The sequence below is a fragment of the Aotus nancymaae genome, unplaced genomic scaffold, assembly GCF_030222135.1.
Source record: "Aotus nancymaae isolate 86718 unplaced genomic scaffold, 86718_ANA_hifiasm-v0.15.2.pri h1tg000012l, whole genome shotgun sequence".
NCBI classification, from domain to species: domain Eukaryota; kingdom Metazoa; phylum Chordata; class Mammalia; order Primates; family Aotidae; genus Aotus; species Aotus nancymaae.
The window spans coordinates 11576810-11595953 of NW_026988423.1; the positions used below are offsets into that span (position 1 = coordinate 11576810).

Sequence of the window (19144 nt, forward strand, 5' to 3'; positions counted from 1 at the left end):
GGCAGCTGGAAGAAGGTCAAGCGATCAAGACCATCCTGGCCAACGTGGTGAAACTCCGTCTCTACTGTGAAAAAAGACTGTGAAAAATGACAACCTTATATTTACCTGTCAGTTATGTCAGATTTTTCATGCACTCTCACAGGGTGCAAATAAAATTTGTGTCACAATCACTATCTTTCAGGTTTGGGCGGTTCTACTCATAATATATCTTGGAGAATGACAGGATCAAGATAAAGAACAGGGTCTCACAGAGGACAGCACAGCAGTCCAAAACAAAGCCTCCACAGGCAGGAGGAGGCCAGAGAACACTTACTGGTAAGTGGTTGGGCTGACATTGATGCGCCGAGGGTGACTTCCTGACTCGAATTTGCTTGCCAGCGTGACATTATTTCCGAACAGGCAATAACGCGGCATTCGGACCCCAACAACTCCAGCCAGCACGGAGCCCGAGTGAATTCCTATCCTCATCTGAAGAAAAATGAAGGAAAAAAAGAACGCATTTGTTTCCATTTGGTATGCAACTATTTTAATGAAAGGCACTGCTAATTATTAAAAAGTTAAACTATGAGCTCCTCAAAGACAGGAACTGAGTCCTGGTCATTTTTGTGAGCCTAATAGCTGGACTATTATAGTGCTCAATGAACATATATGCTATGGAATAAACAAACAGATTAAGCATATGAAAAAATTTATGTTTAATTTGCTACATGAATCTGGTCCAGTTACAGGTTAACTCGGGTTTCATTTGTACATAATAAAGTCTAACTTAAAAAGCGTGTTTTTCTCCACTTTCTCCCTCCAGTTATTCTTACATAAAACCTTATTTGTTCCTTTCATAGCAGCAAACATAATTGTAAATTAAATATTGATTTCTGTTTATTTTGTTTAAATGTTGGATTTTCCCAATACAGAAGGAGCTATATGTACATACATGTATATATGATATCTATTTATTTACTGCTAAATATTCAACATTTAGCATAGTACCTAGAGCAAAGCAGGTATTCGACATTAAGTGATAAATGTTGAATAAATTGGCTGAATTCCCCAACATATTATTAAAATGGAGGTAAAATAGAGAATTCAACCCTTGAGACAGTCAATAGGTATTGATTAAAAATTCTGAAGGGTAAATTAAGTGCTGTATATTTACTCGCTGAGAACCTGATACATATCAGTCTGTCTGGTCCACGCCTTGGAAAAACCCTTAATTTACAGTTGATATACAATTAAACATGATCACAGAAATGGAGTTATATTGACACAGTCTACATCAAAATAACTGAAGCTAATGGAAAACAAGTGGGAGACGATATCCTTAGATGAATGTTTAGTGTTCCTTAGAGGGAAGAAACCTGACCCCTGGATGCCCACCAAGTAGCCAAACTATCACCCTTTCACCACCGGGCTCTCTTTGCCACTCTGGTTGTAAGGATAAAAGTCACTCTGAGAACAGCCTTTGTCTTGGGGCTGGATATTTCTGCATATAGCAACTCATAAAAAGATAGATAGGTGGAAACTAATGTGACCTAGCCGCATCTCCTGATAACCTTGTCACCTTCTTTTAAAAAACTGACTCTCAAATTTATTTGGAAATTTAGTATGGTAGAAAGAATCAAGATATATCTGAGAAAGATGACAAGTTCGAGTATTTGCCCTAGCAGATATCAAATGCTAGTATAAACATATCTAATTAGTGCATGGATACCATCATATAAACAAATAGACTAATGGAACATTTAATCTAGAAAGGCTGCCATGCATATGTAATACAAGATTTATAAAAGAGTTGGCATTTGAGGTAAGTGAGAAAAAGATCTTGATGTAACAGACATAACTTTACAGCTTTAAAAATGATTATATTAATTAAGAAACAATTGGTAGTATCAGTAAAACTACAAAATATACTTTAAAAACACAGACTTTTGTCTAGCAATAATAGTTCCTAGGTGGGTCATCCAGATTGCCAGGCCATTCTGTTCCCCTCAGTAATTCAGAGACCTGATCTTGTTCACTGGTCCTCCTCCATGTCTTGATACATATCCAGAGCACCCTCATGTTCCAACTCATGGGATGTGGAAAGAGCAAATTTATCATTTAAAATCATCTTCATTTATTTCTGTAGATTCAGATTTGGATCTGGCATCATTTTTCTTCTTCCTACAGGACTTCTTAAATATTTCTTATATTGTAGGCTGATAATAAATTCCCTCTTTTTTTTATGCTTGAGAAAGTCTTAATTTTGTCTTCATATGAGAAAGATATTTTCACTGCATACAGAATTTTAGGTTGAAAGAGTTTCTTTCTCCCAGTAGTTTAAAGATGCTGCTCCACTGGCTCCCCTCTTGCAATATTTTGGATACAAAATCTGCTATCATCTTTATCTTAATTCTTCTATATATAACATATCTTTTTCTTCTGGTTGCTTTTAAGTTTTCCTTTTATCATCAGTTTTAGGTAATTTAGTTATGATTTCCCTTGATTTTTTTTTTTTCTGTTTCTTGTGTTTTGGGTTTGTTGAGCTGTTGGATCTGTGGGTTTATAGTTTTTAATCAAATTTATAAGTTTTCTAGCCATTATTTCTTTGAATACTTTTTTTTTTTAGAGGTAGTTTTGCTCTTGTTGCCCAGGCTGGAGCGCAGTGGCACGATCTTGGCTCACTGCAACCTCCGCCTCTCAGGTTCAAGCCATTCTCCTGCCTCAGCCTCCCAAGTAGCTTGGATTACAGGCATGCGCCACCACACCCAGTTAATTTTGTATTTTTAGTAGAGATGAGGTTTCTCTGTGTTAGGCTGGTCTTGAACTCCTGACCTCAGGTGATCCGCCTGCCTTGGCCTCCCACAGTGCTGGGATTACAGGCATGAGCCACTGCACCCGGCTTCTTTGAATACTTTTTTCTGTCTATCTATCTCTCCCTCTCAGAGATTCCAATTACACATATGTTAGGAGCTTGAATTATTTCTAAAGTCCACTGATGATCTATTCAAATAATTTTCTCCATTTATTTGAGATAATTTCTATTGCTATGTCTTCAAATTTATATTTTCTTTTGCAATGTCTAATCTGTTAATCATATTCAAGATATTTTTCATCTCAGATATTGTAATTTTCCTCTACAGAAGTTCAATTTGGGATTTTAAAAAATTTTCTAGGTTTCAATTTAACTTTTGAACATATGGAATACAGTTTAAAAAATCATGGTTTTAATGCCCTTGTCTGGTAATGCTAACATCTGTTTCAGCTCTGCATCTATCCATTTGGATTCATTTTTCGCTTCATTATCAGTACTATGTCTCAGATTTTCTTTACGTCTAGTAATTTTTGATTGGATGCCAGATATCATAAATTTGACTTCTTGAGTGTTGGATATTTTTATAATCTCATAAATATTACTGAGCTTTGTTCTGGGATTCAGCTAAATGACTTGGAAACAGTTTGTTCCTTTCAAGTCTTGCTTTTAAGATTTGTTAGGCAAGACTGAACAGTGTTTCATGAAGGGCTAATTATCCTCCCTTACTAAGGCAAGAACCTTGGGTTCTCTCCCCAGTGTCCTTGATTTATGAGGTTTTCCAGTCTGCCTGATGGAAAGAGGCATTTTTTCCCCAAATACTGTATAAGTGCCAGGTGCTTTTTCATCTCATCTTTTTGGGTATCTCCCTCACACCCAGGGCTCAGGTAGTTTCCTCACATATGTGCATTAATCACTACTCTGCAGAATACATAACGAGTATCCTTGGAAGATCTCTGCGGGTCTTTGTGCCACTCTTACTTCTCTTTAGCCTCCTTGCTTTCCCAAGACTCTCAGCCCCATCTTTTCAACTCAAGAAGTTTGTTGGTTATCTCCTGGTTTGCCCCTCCCAGAGCCACAGCATGGATGCCTCTCAAGGCAGTTAGCTAGGGCAATCATAGGGCTCATTTAATTTGTTTCTTATCTCTCAGGAACCACTGTCTCCCATTGTCTAATGTACACTGTCATGAAAACTGTTCTTTTATATACTTTGTCCCAATTTCAAAAAAATTTTTAAAGATAGGAATATCAGTCTATTCGTTGTACTCCATATTGGCTGAAGGTAGACATGAGAGCTACTTTTTTTTTTTTTTTTTTTTTTTTTAAAGTAAACTGTTTGTTTGAAAACTTAAGCCTGTTCTGATGAGGGATTCTCCTTTTGGACTTAAAGCAAAACATGCTGAGTAACAGTATTCCTCTTAAATGAAGCAAGTGTAAAGCACCTTTCTCTAAGATTAGCAAAGCACACGGCAATATTACTATATTTCTTTGGGTTTGTTTACTTTCAACAGATTTATATTGTTACCTTGTGAAATGCATGCTTGCTTGAAGTACACCCAAACCTTAGATGCTGACTAAGCATCTAAGTCAGTTTGAGATTCTGATCACTATAGTGATCTTTTCAAGCAGGAGGAGAGCAGAAGTCAGTATTATATCCACACATTTTAAAGCCTCTTTTTTCTCTACTTTCTGTTAAAAAAAAAGACTCCATACACCATACCAACTATTTGAAAGGCTTATCTAGTTCTATTTCTGCCTCCTTTCAAAAGACCTGAGGATTGGAATAGTCATTAAATTAAAATAAAAAGTCATCTCTCTTAGAAACCTATCTAAAAGAAGCACAAGAGTATCAACAACCACAAAAACAGCACTGACCCACTGTCACCATCACTATCCTATCATGGAACAGGACTCAGAGAATTGTTTAGTTTGGGAAGTAAGGCGATACCACTGGAAACTTACAAGCTGAATCAGCAGACTGTTTTCTTTTTCATTTCTTTTGACAATTTATTGAGATTTCCCAGGAATTGTTGCCTATATAAGGAAGTCACTGATTGCCCCATTCAGAATGTGCCAAGAGTATCTAGCAGTAAGACAAACAGTGAGATACATTTAACTATCAATGAGGGCTTTACATTCATTTCAGCAAGATTTAACTTTGTTTAAATGGGTTAACTAAGCAGTAACACTTGCATTTTTCTGGCCAGTATGCTCTAGTTAAAGAGGATTACTTTGCACTAAACCAGTGGTTCTCACCTGGGCCATTTGAGCCCCTCAGTGGACATTTGGCAATGTCTGGAAGCATTTTGGTTTTTCACAACTGGGAGGGAGAGCTACTACTGGCATCTGTCTGGGTAGAGTTAGAAATTCCTAGAACAGTTCTCCAGCCCTGGAAAAGAATTTTCTAGCCTCAAATATCAATAGTGCCAAGTGTGAGAAACTCTGTACTCAACAGACCTCTAGCAACCTATTAATCTTAGTAAACCAGGATAAACAAAAATATAAATGCTTTCATCTAAAGTTTTGACAAAGCATACTAGACTTTACTTTTAAGAGAATGCTCATGGAAAAAAAAAATTGTCCTAGGGATTTACTGCAAAACACACAAACTTCAGGATATATCCTGAGATTAGGATATCGATCACCCAATGTTTTACATATTCAATGTATAAAATAATGCAAAATTCTGGGACACATTAAACTCCCCAATTATCAAAAGATTCAGTTATTCTCACAATATTCTACTTATTAACAATAAGTTCATAAACAACTGCATTTTAAAAAAAATTCCTCCTACAACTTTTAAAAGTAGAATGCTTGTACAGTTCTATCTCAGCAAGCCAAAACTCTCTCTAGCTTAATAAAGAAGGAATTTTGGGTTAGGAGAGCAGCACAGATCCTTTAGTCCAGCTCCCTCATTTTACAAATAGACTGAAGACCGGAGGAGCACAACAGAAACAGTGCATTAGTGTTAGGGTCAGCTCTAGATCATATTTCACTTGGCTCTGAGTTCAGCGCATTAGAAAAAAAATGCCCAAACTGAAGAGATGCCTCAGGCTGCTTCTATTAGGCTCATCAGACTTAATCAGATAAAACAACAAACAAAATCAGATTTGATCTGGTTTTACCTACTTCTTCTACACAGAAGAGCTAGCGTATTCCAGTTGAACCTCAGCAAATATAAGTTATGCATCTTATTGTTCATGCTTTTCTACACTAAATATGTCCTGACTGGTCTACTCAGCACACCTCCCAAAATGCTTAATGCATTCAAACCTGTCAGCTTTTACTCATATTGATTGCCTCATCTAAAATACATTCAACCTTAATCACAGACTCTCTTCCAAGTGCTCAGAATATAAAGAGAAATAAGTCTTCATTTGTTGTTTTAGAGTTGTCATTTGCTGTAAAAGATAAAATAGCTAACAAATTAGGATGATTGCTACGAAGTTAAAGTATAAAAGAGGGCAGGGCACTAGCGATGGGTGGGTGGGGCTGACCAAGTCGGGAGAATCAGTAGTCTCGCTCAAGAAAATACTCCCTAAACTCAATGCTTCCCCACCTAGGTGTGGAAAAGTGATACAGCTGTAGTCAGGAGGGTTGGAAGAAAACATCCAGGTAAAGTGAAAATAATGTTCAAAGATCCTAAAGCCCGAAGAGCTTTGGCATATTTAAGAAATTGAAAGGAGGCCTGTCAAGGCAGGTGCTGCTTAAAGAAAAGAGGAGGGAGGCGGTTTTAAAGCGGAGGGAATACGCCCGACAGCAGATCATACAGCACAGGGTTTCCCAATCTTGGCACTCTTGACATTTTGGGTTGGATAATTCCTTTTTGTGGGTGGCCTGCATTGTGCATTATAGGATGATCACCGTCCCTGGCCTCTAACCACTAGATGCCAGTCGTAAACAGAAGGAAGAAATCATGTCCTGTTAGTTCTGTGGCATAACCGACAGAGTGCAGACTTTATATCCAATCCCGGCTCTACTATCTACCCAGTGGTGGTAGAAATTCTCCAGCCAACAGCCCTGTGATTTTCTTTAGGCAATTCACTTTCTCCTGTTCTCAGCTCCACAGGTTTTGTGGGACTGACTCCACCCCCAGGTCTAGAAATAGATCCAGACTGCCTAGGGTATGACAGTCCCCCAAGGTTAGCAGATAATTTAAGAAAAGACAAGAGTAAATCTCAGGAATTGTAAGAGAGCTATAAGAAGAGACCTTCTTTTCCCCAGCTAGTGCGGGATACATTTGTGAACACTGTACAGCGTTCCCGTGAACAGCTAGAGCCAATTTGAAACCATGGTTGTGGGGGTGAGGGAGACTTGGGCTGTAGCAGACCCCCCTGTAGAGCCTGAGGATGAGGCCAATGCTGGGAAGGCAAGGCAAACCAAAGAGAACAACAGAGATGCCAAGTTCATGGTAATATAAAATTTGCAGCTATATCTAGCCTCTTAAAGAGCTACTCCTACCTCTGGGCTTCTGTTATTTGAGTCAATGGATTCCTTTAACTGTTTATGCCAGCTTATTTATTTTGTCACTTGCAAAAGAAAGACTCTTATAAAAGAGACTCTAGCTGTCTCTTTTAAGAGGTTAGGCCGGTCAGCTAACCTCTGTAAAGTTTTTATTCATAAGATAATAATGGTGATACCTTCTCTGCATTTTTAACATCTTCTTAGGTGGGCTGTTAGCAGAATCAACTCAGAGAAACAACAGGCCCACAGTAGACACCCAAAAAGCCGTAAGTTCCTTTCCCACACTTCCTGACATCCATTCTATTTCTCATGGTGTCAAGGACAATGCCACACACCCACTTATAATTAAGTAAATAGATGTACTAATTCTGGAATGTGCAAGTCAAACTGAAACCATGATTAACATTGTGAGCTAACAAGTTAATAAATAAAAATTTGTATTTAAACTGTCTTATTTGTGCAAGAAAACAATGTCCAAATTAAAATAGGTCTATAGTAGAAAAAGAAGAAAGTCTTTTAGTAGAAAAAGCCAGTAAGCTCTTCACTCATGCTTGCATTTAAGCGTTGCTTTTAGATTTATGTGATTTAGATTTTAGGCTTTGGAAAAGTCTTTAATTAACTGCTTTAATAGAAAGGAGCTTAAAATCATTGTACACATTGCGAGGTAAGGGTGAAACAAATATTTAATCCTTTAACCAGAATTAAAGTGTATTATAAAGTTTTATTATTAAATACTCCTTTAACCAATATAATGAGGTAGGTAAAATTTTTTACATTGTTGCTTCCTTCTTTTCTTAATAATCAATATTTTTCTTCAAGAAAGCCAATTAATATTTTTCATTCAAATTTTGGAAGCTCAGGATTCTTAGGAAGAAAACAATCAGCTCACTCTAGCTGCTTTTACAATTTCAGCTTATTTCTTAGATGTTCAAGGAAACAGGGTGAAATAATTTCTGTGGTTTTGTGGCATTTTTCTTTTTATCAGAGGACTCAGCCTCCAGTCCAATGGTGTCAGAATTTCACATTTTCAAGTAATACGCTAGGACAAATAGCACTTTGGGCTAAATACCTTACTGTGTTTTCTGTAAACATTACAGAAGCACCATTCATAGATAAATTTAACTTATAGAAAGTATTTGGCCAAATAATCATTTTCATCACTGGTAATTTCAGACCATATGATGTAAACTATTATGACTTATAAAATAAAACATGGTAAAATTTTAAATAATATTTTGCAGTTGGGGAAGAAAGTGGGTTTGTAATCTTGTTTACATTTTCTGGTGAGGAAGGATGAAAACCTACAAACCACTCATTAGGAGGACATGTCTCGAATCATAAAGCTGATGGCACTGAACAAAATATCAGATAATGCTGTGGGGTTACAGCCATATGGCTCGAATTCACCACTACCTTCTCACAGGGCACATATTAATGTGAATGTTGTTATTTAAATACATTTGATGCCTGATAAGATATTTAAATTTGACTCAGCTTGTAGGAGTGTTATTATTAACCCCTACAAGCTGAATCTGAAATTTACCTCTTTACGAAAAAAGCCTTAAAAATCTTCTCAAAGTAAGAAACTGATTTAAATCAACTGAGATACTTAGATTTAATATGCATGTACTTAGAAATAACCAGCATATAACTTAGCAGTTAAAAAAAATATTTTGTGTTAGAAATGTGGACAGTTGACATATTTAACAACATAGTGATATACTTTAAGCACATACAAACTGACCATTATACTGAAGAGTAACAGCAGAAATTCAAAGATGAAAAACATATTTAAGGAATTCAGGAAAACAATTGTGACTTTTTTCTATCATTTGATTTTCATACTCATACATAGAAAAGAATTGGAAACCTTTTGCTGACATCCAGTCTTTGGCGATCTAGCCAATGGTGCTAAGAAAACACTTACTCTAATAATCACATTTACAACATTAATCAAATCATTCTGTGATATTTTAGTTAGTAATACATATGTCTTTATTGTGTAATTGCCCAGATTGAAATCTACCTTTTATTAATATCCTTGTTAATGGCTTCGTTTTTAACAAAGTCTGCTAACTGCTAAAACTTCAAAGCTCTTAGAAGTTTCTATCTTGAGACTGCCACTGGAAAATATTCCTACCTACTTATCAATTCAGTCAGTTAATAAGGAAAATCATTTTCTGTCAAAATGCAGCTCTTAATAACAGATAATCTAGAACAAAATTTCTAGGAAGAAATTTCATAGCAGCATAAATTTAAAAATGATTTAAAAACTTTATGTAGAAAATAAATCCTTTGAAAATAGATAAAAAGATTTAGGAAAGGATTCTCATTGTATTACACGTGTGTTTATCAATTAGTAATTCATTCATCTAAATTACTTAGAGAAAAAACAATGCATTTGACAGAGGTGTAAGAAAAAAAGGAATTTTAGTAATGAGTTTGATTGTTAAATATAATGCTTATCATCTTAGTAAGCTGTATCTTCTTTTAAAAAGAAGAATAAAGCATGGCTAAGTTCATGCTCCAGAATAAAAGTACAGGAGCAATATTAAACCCCTGAGTTACAATATAGAACTCTTGGTACACACTGGAATCACCTGGGGAGCTTTAAAAATGCTGCTTTGAATTTGATTACTGGAGAGTAAGAGTTAACTGATCTGGAATGAGGATTAGGTATTGGGGCTTTTAACCCTCCCTAGGGTTTCTAATGTGCATCCAAGGTTGAAATCCATGAGTGTACAAAAATCACTTAACGTTTCACAGATATATTCACAAATAATATTGCAGGGTCCAAGTAATTTATATACCTCTACTCTTTGCCCAGCAAGTCACTTTAACCAGCATTCTGCACATTCCTTCACATGTACATACACATATATACTAGCTATTCAATTAGGAAATACGATATTCCATCCTGCTCCCAGGACACTGCAGTTATCAACAAAATGTTTCCGTACATCTCCTGATGGCTTTTAAAGGCCACAATAATACATGTTTAATTAAAATATTAGTAACCAGGACAGAATTGTGAACCCTCCTCAGACTTAATGCATTCCAGTTGGTGTAAGACAGAAGTTTCCTTGAGACCTCAGCACATCTGTTTTTGTGGCAAACACAAAACAGTTTGGGTGGCAATCCAGGCTCATGTATAGAACATTTTATATAAACTTTCTCTATAAAAATACAAAGTGCTTGTGGGGGGCAATGGGACTCCAAAGAGAAACGACTTCTTCTTGGGTGTTGATAATTACAGAATCCCTGGCAGTGCATGGCACTAGGGTAGAGGGCATTTTAAGCTTACGAATGCTGAAAGAGGTGTTAGCGTTTTGGAAGTTGTCATAGGCTTTGGAATATGACCCTTCATTTATTTATTATATTATCTTGGCACCCTTGGCAAGTTAAATATTTTGGTAATCCTCTTTCTTAACCCTGTTTTTCATTATTAGAGATGAATGATACATAATGATAGTGTATATCTATACAAACCCCTATAAAACTGAAATAGTCATACAGTGTTATCAAGGAAACAGAACAAGGGAAAGCGTTTTCTGCAAAGTTAAATTGTTTTAAACTTCTGAAAAATAACAGAAAGCTAAAATAAAATTTAAAGACATACAATACCAAATGTAAATCAAACTGTCATAACTAAGCCTAAGGGGGCATGATTAACAAATTTAATGCGTGTCCTTAAAACATAAAAGAATATAAGGGAAAAATTAAGAAAATATGAATAAATTATAGACTTTAGCTAATAATACTGTATTGATACTGGTTTCTTAATTGAGGCAATTGTGCCATATTAATTTTGGGTGAAACTGGGTGTGGGATATTTGAATATTCTCTGGACTATCTTTGCAAATTATTCTGAAAAACGAAAACCATTCTAAAATCAAAAGTTTATTTTAAAATGTCTCCAATAAAAATGACATATTTACAAAATGTGGTTTTGTTTTTTTTTTGTCACCCAGTCTGGAGTGCAGTGGTGCCATCTCGGCTCACTGCAACCTCCACCTCCCAGGTTCAAGCAATTCTTCTGTCTCAATCTCCTGAGTAGCTGGGACTACAGGCGTGTGCCACCATGCCCAGCTTATTTTTGTATCTTTAGTAGAGATGGGGTTTGACCACGTTGCCCAGGCTGCTCTCGAACTCCTGGCCTCAGGTGATCTGCCCACCTCAGCCTCCCAAAGTGCTGGGATTACAGGCATGAGCCACCATGCCCAGCCAACAAAATGTTTCTTATTGTTAAAAAAATGTTTCTTATTGTTTCTTATCTTCGAATTCAGACAGTAAGGAACTGTAATGTGAAATAAAAAGGTTGAAAATGACAGTATCAAAAACTAATTGACAAATGTTAGAGAGAAATGAGTCAAGCAACCATAACAAAGCTAATTTCTTTGGTACATACATCCCATACTCTAATCTTCTGTGTATTAATGTTGTTACCAACATTTATTCCGTTTGGGCATTAGATGGCGCTCATGTTCACTTTACTGAGCAGGTTGGCTCTTTAATGTCAGCAATAGGTCTCTCAACTGGAGAAGTCTTTAAGATTTGACCCAATATTACTTTCAGAGATTAAATATGAAAATGAAATCAACCTCGTAATAAGGCTAAAAGCTTTGGATTGGGTGACAAAATTCAAACAACGAACAAAACTGGAAATTAAGAAATTACTAAGCAAAATTCGTAAGTCTCAAGGAATCCAGTGGTGGGCTTGAAGGCATCCTCAGACCTACTGAAGTTATGAGGATAGATGTGCCTGTGTTGCATCCATAGTATCTGTCAACTTTTCAAAGAAGTTCATAGATTTCTCAAATTTTGAGAACCATTATCTTCAGTTTCTTTTCAGTCCAAATCATTGCTGCGTCATCAACACCCACCAGTGGATTTTGTATTTAGTACATAATCTTTAAATACTTGTTGATTGAATAAGTAAATTAATAAGCAGAAGAATAATTGAAAAGGAAAGGAAATGCTATGCCATACACAAATGTTCCTCTCTTTCTCTTCTAAATACTTGCAGCATGATATTTTTGACACTGAAGGCATCGGATGCTCATTCATCTTTGTACTCTTCAAGATTTGCAAAGAATGAGAAGCACCATTTAAACAAGAAATCTTGAATCAGTGCTTTATACCTAGTCCTACTTCTGCTTGTCAGATTATTCCAATAATTGATAAAGTAATATCAGACTAGACTTTATCAAATTATATGTTGAAATCCTCCCAAATCTAGCTATTAAAAAAAACAAACTAGTTAATGGCTGCAAAAAGAAAACAAAAAGTTTGGTAATGGGGGTGAAAATCACTACTCAAAACTCAAGATTTTTCTTTTAGTGCTTCAGTACAGCTGTGATGTTTTTATTTTAATAGTGCCCTTAGTACAAAATAAAAGAATAATAGAATTATGACCCAGTGAGTCTATGGACTAGAATATGTCATTTGATTTAACTAGAGCTCTTCTTTTAACCTGGGCTTTGAGAAAAAGCTCTGAAGTTTGAAATAAAAGGCTTAGTAGCATTTATTTGTGATTAGCGACTCATCCATCCCATTTAAGCAAACAAAAGAAAAAAAATAAAAAATTTTCTTTTTCAGAAAGGGGACTTGCTAAATGAAGAACCTATACAAAGTAGTCATCTAAGATCAATTCTGTCTGTGTGTGCGTGTTGCACACAGCGTCAATTTTAAGAAATCCCTTTGCCATCCCTAAATCAGAATGGGTAGTACTGATTTGTTTTGACCCCATTCCCCCAGACACATGAAATTCAGAATACGAAATGTGTAGTTTTAACCAAAGCAATATCTTCATTAGCAAATGAATTTTTCATTATTTATATGTTTACATATGTGTAATTTTATAGGACTATTAAAATAGTTATTTTGGTATATTTTATTATGATACAAAGTCACCTGTAGATCTTAAAACACACCAAGCTGTTTGTCTGCCCTGATCCTTTAGTATTGTTTCTTCTGACTGTGCCCCAATACTTCTCTTGAGAAATTCCCATCGCCACACAGGCCCAGCTTAGCCATCATCCCTGCTCCATGTCCGTGTATAAGTTGTTTCCTCTGGTTTCCTTAACCCTTCATCCAGCTGGATGGTTTCTCACTTTTCAGACCACAGCTTATAAGTCATTTATTCTGGGAAGACTTTCATCAGGAACTACTTAGGAATCCCTGGTATGAACTGTATGCACGATTCTTCTCTTCTAACATTTCCAACACTTTATTTTGATTGTTTTGTTTTGATTACCTGTCTCCTTTGCTTAGTACTGAGCTCTGGGAAAACAAAGATATAACAACATCTGTCTTACTCACTGTTACATTCCCAGAATCCACCAGAACCTTCCTGGTACATAGCTGTAACTCATTATTTAAGTAAATAATGGCCAGCCACAGTGAGTCACACCTATAATCCCAGCACTTTGGGAGGCCGAGGCAGGCAGATCACCTGAGGTGGAGTTCCAGACCAGCCTGGCCAATATGCCAAAGCCCCATCTCTGCTAAAAATAAAAAAATTAACTGGTCATGGTGGCGCATGCCTTTAGTCCCAGCTACCTGGGAGGCTGAGGCAGGAGAATCACTTGAACCTGGGAGGCAGAGGTTGCAGCAATTCAAGATCATGCCACTGCATTCCAGCCTGGGCAACAAGAGTGAAACTCCATCTCAAGAAAAAAAAATGAAGTAAATGTATGAATTTAAACTACTTCTTTCAAAATCTCTGAACATACATTAATATGCTTTTTGAATTAGATATTTGAAATGTATTTTGTTTTCTTCAACTATTTCACCTCCTAAAGGGAGTTTCCTAAAAAATGAATTTAAGTAAATTATAATTTGACAGAAACTTAAGGAATTCCTCCATTCCCTTTCAGTTTACTTTTTCTACCAAGTTAAAAACAACCACATGAATAAATGAAACAAGCCAGTTGTATCCACGCCATGGCACCTGCCCTGTGAAATTATCTAAGGGTAGCCTGAGCCTCTTTCAGCGATGTATACCAGGAACCAGTAACACAGCAGAAGGCCAGGACAGCTACTGTGGGCCTCAGCCCTGCAAGCAATCTAAGGGCATATGGCAGGCAGAATTGGCCAACACAAGAGTTTATTCATCAGACTCAATTTGTCAGACCCTTCTACTTCTCAAGTTAAAAGGAAGAAGAGTACAAGAACCCTACAAGGAACTTTTGTTGAGCTGGGTTTATTTTTCATATTGTCACATAACTAGATCCACATTGGCCTCAATCCCCTAATCTAATTACCTTGTACTTCCCTACTGTCCCATCTCACTCTCTTCGGTCACTTGCCCTTAAGTGCTTGTATCCTGTTTACATAGGAGGAAGCTGCGGCTCTCTTGCTCTTGAGCGCTGATACCATCCACACTGGGTAATCAAGGCTTTTTATTCTTCAAATTGTGAGAAGTCCTTGCTAACATCATGGTTTAAGAGTCTTGGATTTAAGCATATTTGAAAAATCAGTGTTCCATTCCCGGTTATGCAACATATTATCTGTTTGGCCTTATAAGTGAGTCATTGTTACTGTCTCAGCTTTCCTATCCCTGTGTGTGAAATGAGGATAACGTGGCTACCTGACAGTGCAGATTTGAGGATAACTAACTAGCCTCATCACTATCTCTAGCATTTATTGAGGACTTAGCGTGCCCCTCACTCTGTGTTAAGCCCCTCTCATCTGTTGTTTCACTTGAATTCACTTACTAGACTAGCTTTACCACCAAACCTTATTTTCCTAAATCCTCAGATAAGCTTATCTCCAAGTATACAGACAGCTTATGTTTATTAAAAGAAGCCCCCAACAATTGATGTTATTACTTTTTAAGAATATTAATTTTCATAATATAAATTTAATTACACTGTGCAGAAATAATTAGGATTGCAGACCCAATTATTTAAGAAATCCCTTATTGTGGTAGAGCACAACTCAGATATTTATGATATTTCTATGTATCTTCTTATTGACATAAATTCTTATTGGCTAAAATTCTAACTATGATACTTATTTGCATGCTGTAAATATAGGAGAGTATATTCTAAAATTATTAGAATTATACCAAATAGTTCAATTTTAAAATACATTTTAAAATGTTAATCAGGTAAAAATATTATCAAAACAAAAATCAAGCCATGGTAGAATATCATTTATAGTATACAGTAACATTTTAAAATGTAATTAATTTTTATCACAATATTAATAAAGTATTTGTTCCTGTGGATAGGGGTTAGTAATATTTCAGAATACTTTGAGCCAAATGTTTGAAATGGTAAATTATCTTATGAACTTACAAAGTAGTCATTGACAGGCATTTGCACGTTTAATTAAATGCTTGACTCTCCAGTGGCTACCACAATGACAGCAGTGAACCCTAGTTTCTTACTCCAGATTTTTTTTCCTCCTTTTATATATCCATCTATAGACTGTGCATTACTCTGGGGGGAAGGGAAGGGCGAGGAACAGTAGATCTTAACCAATGCAATTCCCCATTTTTCAACTGGTAGGCTGGAACAGACTAGGATTTTATGAACTACAAGGGCTTTCAACGGATTCTGAAAGACATTGAGTGTGAAATTGACTATGAATATTTTAATTATTGTGATAACACTGCTTCCTTCCACAGTGCCTGACATATAAAAAGCAGATCAATAAATGTATAAATATTGGGTAAGCAAGCAAAAATGAAGTAGTATATTGACAGATTGTATTTCTGTTTTAGAATAGTAATATGGGCTACAGGATGGATAATGACCTTAGATTTGGGGGTGGGCAGGAAAGACTACAGGCTAAAAGATTTTAGTGACATTTGAGTGGTAATGGTAATGAAAAGAAAGGAACTGATTAGAGACATATGTAGGAGGAAACTTGATAAGACTTGGTCACTGACTGGATATAAAAGATAAGAGATGGCATTATCAAGAAGGATATCCCAAACCCAGCTTCATGGTCTGTGCCATCGATTGGAATAAGAGCTAAAGGAAACCTAGCGAGTTCCCTTTGGGTGGGGTAAAGGTGGTGGCAGATTGTGAAATAATTTTGAATGAGAGACATCAGCTTTGAGATGGTTCTAGATGTTCTGGCTGTGGCAGGTTTACCAAAGAGTGTGTAGCCTGGGAAACAAAAAGAGCCGGATGAATAATTTTGGAAGGTGACCACTGAAAAGATTCATAATCATGGGTAAAACCAAGGACCTGAAGCCAAGTCAAGTATGTGAAATTTTGGAGCCAACAGGTTGGGATTGCCGGTCAGAACAAAATGGCAGAACAAAACTAGGAAGCAGGAGATGCACGAGAAGTCAAGTGTTGAAGTATGCAGGAAAGTGTGATAAAAAGAGTCCTTGATATCCATGCAGATCTCTTAGGACAAGAGCGAGTCCCAAAGCAAAGCCTGCCGAAGGTGTAGAGAAAGAAGGAAGATGCAAAGAAGGACATCCATGTTGTGGTGAGCCAAGTCAGGGTCCCATCCTGACAACACCAGACCAATTCAAAAGCTGTTCTGTGGGATGCAGCCCACCCTGAGAGTTTCCTGGCTCAGAGTCCTCGGAAGCAGGCTCACTGAATGTCAAACAGAAGCCACCCACTGGCCTTTTTCCACATCTGCAAGATGAAAACATGACATGAACTTCTCCATTAGATGACCTTAGTCCCTTGATCTTGGAAGAAAACCACATTCTTAATTTCTTATGCCCCTGAATGATTTTCAATCTACTAAATACAATGCTCGGGTCACATTTTTGAAGGGCTCCTTTGCTCCAGTCATTTAAAAAGAATTCAGTGAAAAAGTATATATACATTTACAGAAAAATATCACAGAGTTCTTAAAAATAAAAGGAAAAACCACTTATATTCAGAAGCTAGACTTTGTACACTAAAATTGCTTAGGAAGCGTCTTGCCAATTCTGCCTCCTAAATGTCTCTCAAATTTTCTTCTTTTCTTCATTCCTACTGTTCCAACTTTAGCAGAGGTTTTCATGCTCTTACCTGGACAATCACATGAATCTAATTTCTCCACCTGTCTCCAGGCAATTTCTCCTTCAAACTTCAATACACAGCTACCAAATGGTTCTTTCCAAAACATTCTAAGACATTCCTCTGAACAGGTTTCTTCCAAATTAGAAACTCCCAGTAGCTCCCAACTTCCCACTAATAATATCTAGAGGTCCCTGTGAAAGGAAGTCATAATGGTCTGGCTCCTCCTAAATGTCCCATTTCATCTGATGCTCCTCCTGCCTTTATAATTGTTTCTCTTAAAACACCATGAGTTGTTGTTGACTACATTTCCAAAATAATTTCATATTTCTCAATTTTTGTACATGCTATTTTTTCTTCTTGCACTATCCTACCTTAATTACCTGAGAGTTTCCTATTCGATCTGTTAATCTTCAATACTCGTGTCATATAACTTAACAGCAAAGGCTCTCCTGACTTCTTGCCTTCCTTTCTCTCACCCTTTACTAGCCACAGATCCTCTCTGCTATCTCAGTCTCTTGTACATTCCTGTATTTTAGTACATACAAATCATAGTAGAGTCTGATAATTCTACCAAAGAGATAGAGAAGACATCTCTTTGGAAATCCAAACAAATACTTGGAGATCCCTGAATTCATGATGCCACAGCATCAAATAATTTTTCCCCAAAAAATGTTTATCTAAGAATGAAACAGAACACAAGCCATGTGGATGTGCAGATGGTGAACAGTAATCTAAAATCACTGACTAGCTCTCTAAATGCATGCATGCTTAGGCAAAAATATATTTACTATATATAACTTCTCTGAGATCACTTCTGAATAGTTAAAACTGAAGATGTGAATTTTGTAATTACCAAGGATCAATATTATGACACTTATTTGTTTGCATATTTGCAACCCCATCTAAATCTACACTCTTTGAGAGGAGGGACTATGTCTATTTATCTTTGTGTAAGAAATAGTAGATGTTCAATAAGTGTTGATTGCAATGTTTAAACAATCACAAAATGTTCATTTCCCTATCCCTTACTTTTGAGAAGAATGACAATGTGACAATATCTTCGTATTTATGAAAAATATGATTGCCAAGGAAAAGATTTACTTCATTTAGTATTGATTTATTCCACTTACTTATTCATTCATTCACCAAACATTTGTTGAGTATGCAACACATGCTTTACATTGTTCCACGTGCTAGGTATAGAGGAATAAATAAGACAGATGAGGTATCTGCTTTTATGGTATTTAAAGTAATAAATACATGCTATAAGCAAGTAAATAAAAATCCCATACTGCCACAAATTCATTTTTTAAAGTCTTTTATTCTTTTTAAAACCTGGGAAGGAGTTAGGTGGGAGGAAGATATGGGGATTGAAGCTGGAAGGAAGAATTGGTGGGGACTGCTGTCTTACTGCCGTCATCCAATACAAACTCTGAGTGTTATCACTTCAGATTCTGAGGATCTTTCAAATCTTTGCAGTGTTCCTAATTACCTGTTTGTGTAAAAAGTGTTGCCAAATGAATGACTAAAATGTTTTTTTTTTAATTTCTGTGGGCTGGGTGTGTGACTTTGCAAATGAGCAACTTTGCCAGGAAACTGAGAAATATATTCAAAAGATCTTACTTTTGTCATAGGGACTATGTCTTAGCTGAGAAAAAATGGAAAGGAAATGAGAAGATACAGCCATTTTGTGGAAACTGCTCTTTCGAAGTTCAGGAAAATTTAATTAGAGACCATTTTCTGCAATGACACAAGCCAGCTTATTATTGTAGTATCAGCATGGCAAAAATTGACTCTCTCAGTGACAAAATAGCTCTTTCTGTAAATTTAAAAGATGTCATTCTTGCCAGAGTCATCACAATTAATTATGCCAAGTTAGAAAGAGTGAAAATATCCTGATATTGTT

The 19144-nt window shown here is 36.3% G+C and overlaps 1 protein-coding gene across 1 annotated transcript in view; it reads right to left on the bottom strand.

The window, feature by feature from the left end:
* Positions 1-19144, bottom strand: part of GUCY1A2 (guanylate cyclase 1 soluble subunit alpha 2) — a 324412-nt gene that overhangs the window by 36472 nt on the left and 268796 nt on the right. The window contains exon 7 of the mRNA XM_012474492.3: positions 314-468. Coding sequence (XP_012329915.1) covers positions 314-468 — 155 coding nt within the window. The remainder of the gene's footprint in view (positions 1-313; positions 469-19144) is intronic.